The following is an 11,496-nucleotide window of genomic DNA, read 5'->3' on the forward strand; positions in this document are numbered from 1 at the left end:
TTTGTATCTTGAATCATTGGCATGACAAACTAGAGCTTTATCTTTGTATAACTGAAAATTATTTTTTTTTTCTCTCTCTCTCTATTCTTGAGCCTTTTGTTAGGATCAACTGGGCACTTGAAATCTTGGGTTGGGTGTAGTTTAAAAATGCAGACAAAAATAATTAACAGATAAAAAATTACATAAATTAGATAACAATGTTCATAGAGCTTTCACAGATCATTTTGCTGATAAGCTGCAAATTTTCGTTATAAGGTGAGTAGGCTGGATTGCTCAAAGTAGTGTTTTAAGGCCGAACCGAAAACATGCTTGATGGTGGTATACCCGCTTTGAAATGGCTGTGGACGGTTCTCGCAGTTGGGCGGTCAAATCAGTGACATCCAGTGACATGGTATTAGTTCTGATCATGTTTGAGAGAATTAACATTCTTTTTATAAGTTGTAAGATTCAAATATATTTTAAAAAGTGATTATAAAGTCTATACTTAAGATATTCAAACCAAGTAATCAAGGCATGAGGGCTGTTCACGAGTCAAGCCAAAGTAGGTTCGAGCTCGAGCTAGAAATTAAATGAGGCAGCTTGGCTCGGCTCTAGCTCGAGCTTGAAGTTAAACAAGCCTAAGATCATCCCAACAAGCCGAGCCATGACCCGAGCAGAGCTAGGGTCAAGATTGGCCCAGTTACAAAAATGATCCAGCTCGACGCAGGTTGTTTCAAATCAAGTCTTATTACCTAGTTAGCTACGAGCCCAAGATTCGAGCCACAAACTATTTGAACAGAATCACTCCCATAGCTCAAACCCAACATGGCCCCTTTGATTTCAAGTCATTTTAGGTTTCAAAACAAGACTCATACAAAAGTTATCTCAGATAATAGAAACATTATATTATCACATATCAGAAACAATAACCAAATTAAACAACCAATTTCTTCAAGAAAGATTATCAAGTTCTACCATCAGAAAATCAATAAAAGTAAACTACAACAATGATAATCTTCACTAATGTGTACCAATTTTGATTTACTCTCAGCAGTCAAAACCATTATATCTTGAAATCATTCAGATAGCATATGAACAGATTAACCGTAAACATCATTATCCTCATCATCATCAGAACTAACCGTTCGTTTCGCCTGCTTATTCTTCTCCAACTGAACCTGCGTATCCATAAACAACTGCATCCTCTGCACCTCTAAATCCTTAGTAAACTGCATCCTCTGTTTCTCCAATTCAATAATCTGCTTCTGTTTCTCGCTCTCAATCCTCTCGTAAATCTCTCCAAACTGCTCAATCGCCCTCGAAAGCCGTTTTATCGAATCCGTCTCATCATCTCCATTACCTTTCCTAACCCTGGAAACCCTAACACCTTCATCCTCACTACTCACCTGCAACTCGTCATCCTCCGATCCTTCCTCCGATGCCGCCGCAGCTGCCGCCGCAACCGCAGAGTAATTCCTTCGAAAATACGACTCGTCTATCGGAAACTGCGTCATCGCAGTGGACGCAGGCTTCCGGTAAGCCAACGACGGCGTGGATTTCTCTGCGGAGTAATTCCGCCGAGAATACGACTCGTCAACGGCTAACGGCACCGGAAACGGTCGTTTCTGCGGCGGAACCGGAAACGGAGTCACCGCCGTCGCCGGAGAAACCTTCCGGTACGTCACCGGAACACCTGCCGGTGAATCCAACGGCTCCGACGGAGATGATTTCTTAACAGATGACGTATTAGATCCGATTAACATATCCATACGTTCATAAAACGGCCAATTAGATCCAGAAACCCTAGCTTTCTCAACCTTATACTTCTTCTTCAACGTATCAATCCGATTCTTACACTGAACATCTGTACGTATAGTTTTCTTACTATGACCGTGACGGCTGTTAACGGCGTCAGCAACGTATTGCCAATCCTTTTGACGGAGGTTTCCACGGTTAAGTTCTAGGTAACGGCGGCCCCAAACGTCAACGAGAGTCGACGTGGCATCTTCGGTCCAGCAATCCTCACGGTTAGGTGCCGCACGTGACGGCGGCGTAGGTACGGCGGCAGCCGGAGATGGTGTAGTGGTTATCGGTAGGTTTTCGGCCATCTAGGGTTTGTTAATAAGAATAATAATAATCGGTGAGAATTTGGGGGAAAGAGATAAATAGAGGGGAGAGAAGAGTACAAGTGGGTGAAGCGTTGGGTTCCATTGTCTCCGACGTACGGCGCCTACTCCGACGTTATCTATGCTTTGGTGAGTTGTCCTTTGGATGGCTTTGTTTAATTGTACGTTTCCTTCTAAGGTTTGTTTATTATTCAAATCTCAACAATATGGTTACTAACTTAAATGGTAATAAACTTTCATCATTTATTAACTAAACCTTTCCAATTAGGGATGACCGTTTTTGGTACAGGTATAGATTGGTATTGGTAATAGTACTGGACTGATATTGAATTCGAAAACCGATTTGGTATCGTTATCAAGTTTTGAGTTAATTTTGCAATTTTTGATACTGGTTGAGTGGTTGGTACTGGTCTCTATTCCAAATATGGTGTATTGGTAAGAAGTCTGGCTCAACATTTTGGTGAGGGCATGGATGGCTCAATGAAGAAAGATTGGCATATTTGTGATCTCCGGTTCGATTTAGAGAGCATCCGAGTTTTATCACTAGTGAGTCTTCTATCGGGGTGAGTTTTTTCGTAACTGGATAGCTTATATGCGCTTAAGGCTCCGTACAATTGGGTTGAGCAAGCTAGCGGTGGCTTTTGCTATTGAATCACATCGTACAGAGTACCCAAATAATTCTCTGTTTGTTGGTTAACCAAAAAGAATCTATAAACCTTTTAGGATTATGTTATTCTAGCTTTTTTTTATGTTTGAACGATCAATTAAGAAAATTTTATTAATCAGTAAATTGTTGACCTAATAAATTGCTAGATCAACAAAATTACAACACCATCGGACCATATTACTATTACAAGTGAACCCCATTACCACCTGTCTATACATTTACAACCAATCTATAACGAAAACTCACAACCACTCTCAAGTAACGCTTGAGTTTTTTGATCAATAAGAAACTCAAAGCTTTCATTTCATCTATCATGAAAATTTTATTAATAAGTGTTATTCTTATTTTAATTAGTTAAATATAATAATTTTAAGGATTTATATTAGGGTTATACTTTTCTAGAACGACATTCATCATTAAACTACGAAATTTCAAATATTTTGATGGAACATCTTTACCACACATTTTTTTTTTATTATCAACTAGTAATTTTTATTATCAACTAGTGATTGATTAACTTTAACATAAACTTTCATGGTTTTTTGGTTTTTTTTATAAAGTAATTCATCTTTTAAACCCAAGACAGACCTAATAACAAACCAATATATTTATGCTAGAAAAAAAACGTTTCAAAAACCTAATATTATTGTGTTAGACTTTAACTTCCTTTTGGTGTGTTTGATTTGGTGGAAAGCTTACGGTGGCTGAATTCGCTAACAGAGAAGAGGGTAACTTTATTTCATTTTTTCTTAAAACATACAAGATTTATACTTTAGAAACATTATCAACCTAAAATCATAATAAGAATTTTGTTAATAATAATAATAATAATAATAATAATAATAATAAACAGGGTTTTTTTTAATGTTATAGACGAATCAAAAGTTCAATAAACTTTTCGTGGATGCTCGTTCATTTACATATGCATTATGGTTAATTAAATAATATTAATAATAAAGAAAACATGTTCATTCCGGACAGGCGGACATAAAGCGACGAGTTCATTTACTTGAGGAACGAACACTAGCAAGAAAATATGTTTTGTTTCTGTGCTCATGTTCGTTTATTAAGTAAACGAAAATAATATGATCACTGTTCGCCCTACTTGGTTTTGAATTAGTTACATATTTTCATTTCTTGTATCCCAAGTTGTAGGTTCCCAGCCGGATCTACACAGAATATCTCGTTCTACGTAGGTGCGGAATCCCTACGTAAGACGTTACGAGCGTAGAAGACGATATACGTTAACACGATCAAACACACGTTACAATAAACAAAGACTCGTTGTATTGCAACTAGAAACACGTGATATCAATCACTGATTACACAAACTCGTAAACTCGTACAATACTTGATTACTAACCTAGCCGATACGATACATATATATCAGACGACAACTTCGCTTGGCATGTTCAGGCGAAGTTGTTCCTAACTTCGCTTGTTCCACAAGTTCGCCTATACAAGCGAACTTGTGAGAACTTCGCTTACATACAAAACACAAATCCAACTAACTCGATTACAGACACTATATACTGAACTACTGACATCATGCACCAACACAAGTCCCGATCGATAAACAAACACGAACTAAAAATACTAACGCTCGTTTATATTAATTACAAAATATAACTCAAAAAACTTATTACACTGAGATTTTTAGAATTAGATATCTCCTAATCATACTCGAATACAAATGCTAATCAGATTCAAACTATCTTTATATAATATACTTAATAGATAAACCAACTTGTTTATTTATCCTTTTACTATTAGAACGAGTTTGATTACGACTCGAAGTCGTTTGGCCAACATTATCAACATGAATCACATAAAAATTAAGTGGTTGAATATCATATGCATGATGTGAGATGCATGGTTTACACTTCAATATGCATGGTTTGGTTTTATGGTGGCTTTAACTTGTATAAGATGTTTCTGACAGCAATTAATGTGATATAATTTGTTGTTGTCTTGCAGAAATGGACTTCGAGCCTATGAATCAGCCTGATGATGGTAAGCCTCCAACATTCTGTTTTGATTGTATGTTTTGAAATCATTAGCCATATACTGTTTGTTTCTTACAGGTAATGCGAAGTAGAAGACGAAGCATAAGAAACGAAAATCAGATGTTCAGGATATGTATGTATATTTATGCATGTATGTTGTTAACATTCTGTTATGATTGTATGTATGTATGTATGTATGTATGCATGCATGTATGTATGTTCTTAATGATATCGTTCGTTACAAAGGTAATAACGAGAAGAAGAGGAAGCGCGCACGTTTAGATGGTTTGGTCTCTGAATCTGAATCCGATGATGGCGATCTCAGTAAAGTACCAAGACTAAACTGCTGTTATAATCATCATCTTTGTATCGAATCATTCAAATCACCAAAGAGGTGTTTGGCTTTGAAAGTAAATAAACATAACTGATTTCTCTGTCTTTGTGTATATATATAACTAGCATTTTACCCGGCACTTTTGGCCGGGGTAGGTTGGTAAAACCCGGGCAATGGTATACCAAGCGTTATCGGTCGCAAGAGTTGAGGCTGTAAGTCGACGCAAATTCAGTCGGGTTCAGTCACGTGTGTTATTGTACGGGAACTAAATCCAAAATAAAAACAAAAAATAATAAAATTTGAGGCGGACCAAGTGGCGTTGGCTGGTAAAACTCGGTCGTTGGTAAAATCCTACCGTTGTCAATCTCGGGCGTTGAGACGGCAAATCTTTGCAAATCGATTGGTTTATGTCACGTTCGTTACGGTATCGGAACTCAAATAAAATGATTCGTGTTCTACGCTCGTAACGACCTACGCAGGGATTCCGCACCTGAGTAGATCGAGATATCTCGTGCGATCCGTCCAGGGAACCTACAATTGGTATCAGAGCTTTTGCTCGATTGTGTGGTTCGGGATATTCACGCGGGTGTAGAAATCGTCCCGTTTCGACTATTCGCGGGACGTGTTTTCTGTGTTTTTGTGTCATTCTTACCTCCTACCATCGTATACAACCCTTTACACCGTCAAAAACCTTGAAAAATCCAGATTCCAGATCTGCAGAAACTTGGTGTCCATCAGGCGAAGTAGCCGGCACTGTTCGTAGGGTTTCGGCGAAGATATAAGGTTAAGCGAAGTTATCCACAACTTCGCCTACCTTCTCAAGTTCGCCTAACTCAAGCGAAGTTCTCTACAACTCCGCCTACCTCCTAAGTTCGCTTACCTCAAGCGAAGTTAAGAATCAGCGAAGTTCTTCTGCGAAGTTAAGACTTAAGCGAAGTTATCCGTAACTTCGCCTACAGTACTTTAAAAAAAAAAATTGATTTTTCGGGTTTCTTAGTTTTCGAGAAAGATGTCGTCAATTAACATCTCTGAGTTAGTAAAGATGGAAGTAGAAGCAGGCTCAGCTACAAAAGCACCAAGGTTGCTGAAGGGAACCGATTTCGTTGCATGGAAGGATCGGTTCATACAATATGTCAAGTACCAGGATGCGAAGATGTGGGTGTGCATCCAGGATGGTTATATTCCACCAGTTATGGAGTACGAAGGTCGTGATCAGATCAAGAAGTACAGCAAAATGGAAGATGAAGAGAAAAAGATGTATGAGGCCGAGAGCAAGGCTCATGCTGCTATCACTATGGCTCTTCCACAGGAGATCCTTCATACTTTTAGAAAGTACACATCAGCAAGAGAGCTTTGGGAAGCTCTTGAGAACCGGTTTGAAGGAAATGTGGGAATCCGTGCTTCAAAGATCAAATTGCTCAAAACCCAGTTCTCAGTCTTCAAGTATTTGAAGAATGAATCTCTAGATGATATCATCACCCGATATTATCATCTGATGACTGAACTGAGCAACTATTCAATTTCTTACCAAGAAGAAGAGATAGTTGAGAAACTTCTTGATGCTCTCCCACCAAAATGGGAGATGTACACGGTGCTGATGAGGGAAGACAAAGACTTTCCCACATATGATATGGAAACGGCAGTCAACAAGCTCCGAACCTTTGAGCTTAACATGGTTAGAAAGGAGACACCTACGGATCAGGTTCAAGATCCAGGTATGTATGGTGCTAAAGTCAACACTAGCTCAGGTTCGAAGACTGAATCAGCTGCCTACTACTCGAAGGGAGAGTCGGGCGCCAACTCATCACATGAAGGGCATGTGTCAGTCAACACCAATGGTGATGTTTGCTTTGTAGCAGGTGGATCTAGTGGTTCTAAACCGCAAGCAAGAAAGAGTAGTTGCTCTCCAAGTACTTCTAGCAACAACTACTCTAAGATGCCTATGAGTGTCAAATCTGCTGAAGAGCAGTTTGGTCTCTATGCTTCTTTTATTGCTTCCTATGAGAACTACATTCAGGGGAAGATTGTTGATCCAGCTATGTTGGATGAAGATTATGACCAGATTGATGCTGATGATCTGGAAGAAATGGATCTACAATGGCAGATGGCCATGATCGTGAGAAGAGTGAAAAGGTTTATGAAAAAGACCGGAAGAAAGTTTGTCGGTGGAAGGCCAGGGTTCGACAAGACGTAGGTAAGATGCTACAATTGTCAGCAAAACGGTCACTTTGCAAAGGAATGCAGGAATGAGCGTGTAGAACGAAGTCAGGGCAGGTCTACACAGCAAAGTGGGGGTTCTAAAGATTATAGTGCCATGATGTCCAGAGAAGCTGGTGAATACAACTGGAACCTGCAGTCTGAAGAAACTTTTGAACAGGCCAATTTGGCGAAGGTTGAAACTGAAGGAAATGAGAAGGTTACCGGAGAAGAAAAAGCTTTAATGGCAGATGTTAAAGACCAGCTCTCCGAGGTATGTTCTAAACCTACTTGTTCTAAATGCGAAAACTTGTCTGAGCAATTAGCTACTATAACTGATCAGTATGTTAGTTTGGATGCTGAGTTTAAAACTTTAAAAGAAGATCATCACTATACTAAAACAAGAGAAAATAGTTATAAAGTAAAGATAAAAGCTTGTGAAAAAGATATTAAAAGTCTAAAAGCAAAACTTGCTGAAAAAATTGAAGTGATTGATCTAAGCTATGAAGTTTTGGAAGAAAAAACCAAACTAATCGCTGATAGAGAAAAACAGATTACTGATCACCAGGTGAAAGTGGTGGAACTGAATAGAAAACTTGAGCAGTTCAGAAATTCCTCTGCTATTCTTGATCACCTTGTTAGTGATCAAGGTTCCTCTGTTAAGAGGGGAGGAATTGGTTATCATGAGGTTCCACCACCTTATAACCATAATTACACTTTTAACCCTAGTGTTCAGAAATCTGTTGATTTTGAGGTTGCTCAGACAGTTCCAGTTAAGGTAACGAGTAAAGAACCAGATGTTAGTAGAGGCGAAACTAGTTCGCCTGCTTCAAGTGTTAAAATTTCCGATCCAAGTCCAGTCTCATCAAGTTCGGATAAGTCATCCGAGCCTGGTAAGGCAAAAGAGGAGGCGGTATTGCCAAGTGGTGGAGAGAAAGATAAAACAACGAAAAAGAGTTCTCCACTAAACCCGTATGTCCCACCTTATGTGAGACAAACAGTCGGTAATAAAGCCTCGACATCCAAAACACCTGTTGATAAAAAGGTTGAACATAGGTGTTGTTTTAGATGTAATCAATTAGGGCACCTTGTTGCAGATTGCCCTCTGAAGCAGAGATTCAGAGGTGTGAGACCTACTAAAACTGAGAATAAGCCTAATGGTAATCATAATACTGGTAAAAATGAAAACCATTCAAAATTCAGAAATGTGACTAATTCAGGTTTTCATAGAAACAAATCTCAGTTTTACACTGCCAATAACCAAACCGTAAGTTATAATTCCTTTAATTCACAAAGGTTTGGAAGGCCTCACAATCAATCTACAAGGAGGGATCCTAATAGGACTTACAGGAATTATCCGGATACTAACTTTGGAAAGCCAAAGTTCGGGATGTATAGATCCAAGACCAATTGGTCTTGGGTCCCTAGATTCTAATCTTTTGCTTTATCGTGCAGGAACAGTTGAACAGGGCTGCCAATAATCTTTGGGTTGTGGATAGTGGCTGTTCCCGGCACATGACGGGTAACAAAAACTTGTTACACGATTTGAAACCTGTTCAAGGAGGGAGAGTGAGCTTTGCAGGAGAAAGTGGAGGAAAGATTACAGGAATGGGAACGGTGTCTAACGGGAAGATGACATTAGAAAAAGTAAACTTTGTCGAAGAATTGAAGCACAATCTGCTGAGTGTGTCGCAGATTTGTGATAAGGAGTACACCGTACACTTCACAAAGAATGAAGCAATTGTGTTACATCCTGGTTTTCAGATACCAGAGGAGTGGATTGTGATGAAGGCTCCACGTGAGAGGAATACGTACATTATGGATATGAGGTCGACTGAAATGGCCACGGAAGAATCATGCCTTATGACAAAAGCGAGCGAATCGGAGTCCGAATTGTGGCATAGGAGAATGGGGCACATTCATCTTCGGAAGATGAACCACATTGTCAAGAATGGACTTGTGCTGGGCGTTCCCTTGAAAAGTTTCAATTTTGAAGACAAATGTCTACCGTGCAAGAAGGGAAAGCAGCACAAGAAATCCCATCACACCAAGAAGGTCAATTCAATTGCCAGTACCCTAGAATTGCTTCACATGGATCTCTTCGGTCCCGTGAATGCAAAAAGTCTAGGAGGTACTTCATACTGCTTGGTGATCACTGATGACTACTCACGATATTCGTGGGTATATTTCCTGAAATCAAAAGATGAAACGGCTCAGATGGTGAAGAATTTGATTACCAAAGTTGAGAACGTTATGGATAAAAGGGTTAAGTTCATCAGAAGTGACAATGGAACGGAGTTCAAGAATTTTGAAATGGAGATCTTCTGCCTTCAGAAAGGGATTGAACACCAGTATAGCGCTCCGTATACACCGCAACAGAATGGAGTGGCTGAAAGGAAGAATAGAAAGTTAATTGAAGGAGCCAGAACTATGCTGGCTGATTCGAAGCTTCCTGTGGTGTTTTGGGCTGAAGCTGTTGCTACAGCCTGCTATATCCTTAATAGAGTCTTAACTGTTAAAAGACTTAATAAAACGTGTTATGAGCTTATGCATGGGAGGAAGCCCAACTTGAGTGGTCTTGAACCATTCGGGTCCCCTTGTTCGATTTTAAAGACAAATTCTAAATTTGGTGAAGTAGCCGATGAAGGAATCTTAGTCGGTTATGTTGTTGGGGCTCCCAACAGACGTGTCTTTAATACATCGACCAGCAAGGTTGAGGTGGTGTGTAACACCGATATCACAAGTTACCAACCGCCAAAACCAAGCAACGGACCGGCTGAGTTTTTCGACTATGATAGACTTTTTAAGTCTTTTAACATACCGTTTTTGGATTGTGCAGAAGAAGAAGAGAGAGTTGCTACGAAGATGATCCTTGATGAGGAAGAAAATCTAGTGCAAAGCAGCTGTTTGATAAATGTCAACCTTCCTCATCAAATGCTATCAATACCCCTGCTGTCTCTCCTGAAGAAGAATTTTTCAATCCGTTTCACTCTCAGCAAGAAACAACCATTGACGAGCTCTCTTCTAACTTGGAAGACAATTTGCATGTCGGTTCTGTTCCGACCACGAGAATTCATAAAGATCACCCTTTGGAGAATGTGATTGGTGATGTGTCCTCCGGTGTACAAACAAGACGTAGCTTGAATGAGCACACCTGTGTTTACACAAGCATTAAGGAGACAGGCATAATCAACGAATGCTTGTACACTTGCTTTATCAGCCAGATTGAACCGAAGAACTATCAAATGGCTCTAAAGGACAACTCGTGGGTCGAAGCCATGCAAGAAGAATTGGCTCAGTTCAAGAAAATGGAAGTATGGGATTTGGTTGAAAAACCGAAGAATGTGCATGCGATAGGCACAAAATGGGTGTTTAAGTGCAAGAGAGATGAGAAAGGGATTATTATAAGAAACAAGGCGAGGCTAGTCGTTAAAGGTTTTAATCAACAAGAGGGGATTGATTATAATGAAGTGTTCGCTCCTGTGGCAAGATTGGAAGCCATTAGATTGTTTTTGGCATTTGCTGCTTCTAAAAAGATGAAGGTTTTTCAGTTGGACGTAAAGAGTGCATTCCTAAATGGGAAAGTTGATGAGGTTGTGTATGTTGAGCAACCTCCGGGTTTTCCTGACCCAGACTTTCCAGACCATGTGTACAAGTTAAGCAAGGCGTTGTATGGACTACATCAGGCACCTCGTGCCTGGTACTCAACTTTATCAGATTACTTGCTTGAAAATGGGTTTGAAAGAGGTCAGATTGATAGCACACTGTTTGTGAAGAGACAAGGAAGCGACTTCCTGCTAGTGCAAGTCTACGTGGATGACATTATTTTTGCTGCATCAAAAGTCTCCATGTGTCAAGATTTTGAGGCCGTCATGAAGAAAAGGTTTGAAATGAGTGCTATGGGTGAACTAACTTTCTTTTTAGGATTGTAGGTTGATCAGAAGAAGGATGGGATGTTCATTCATCAGACCAAGTATGTCCATGATGTGCTCAAACGCTTCAAGATGGAGGACAGCACTCCATTTGATACTCCAATCTGCGTCAACCATAAATTGGGTGCTGATTCTGACAATGACGCAGATGTGGACCCAACTCAGTATCGGGCTATTATAGGTTCTTTAATGTACTTAACTGCTTCTAGGCCTGATATTATGTTTGCAGTTTGTCTTTGTGCTCGTTTTCAGGCAA

At 39.6% G+C, this 11,496-nt stretch overlaps 1 protein-coding gene across 1 annotated transcript; it reads right to left on the reverse strand.

Moving 5' to 3' along the window:
* Positions 1–859: 859 nt before the first annotated feature.
* LOC143578729 (trihelix transcription factor ENAP2-like) lies at positions 860–2,322 on the reverse strand. The gene has a single exon (XM_077062211.1). It carries the CDS (start codon positions 2,085–2,087, stop codon positions 1,080–1,082), a length of 1,008 nt encoding a protein of 335 aa, XP_076918326.1. The 5' UTR covers positions 2,088–2,322; the 3' UTR covers positions 860–1,079.
* Positions 2,323–11,496: the final 9,174 nt, after the last annotated feature.

Source organism: Bidens hawaiensis, unplaced genomic scaffold (genome assembly GCF_021521415.1).
Source record: "Bidens hawaiensis isolate Kalapana, Puna unplaced genomic scaffold, B.hawaiensis_p1.1 tig00029326_1, whole genome shotgun sequence".
In the NCBI taxonomy this organism is placed as follows: domain Eukaryota; kingdom Viridiplantae; phylum Streptophyta; class Magnoliopsida; order Asterales; family Asteraceae; genus Bidens; species Bidens hawaiensis.

Excerpts from the sequence above, each read along its gene's own strand:
- LOC143578729 (XM_077062211.1), bottom strand. The coding sequence starts at position 2,087 with ATGGCCGAAAACCTACCGATAACCACTACACCATCTCCGGCTGCCGCC.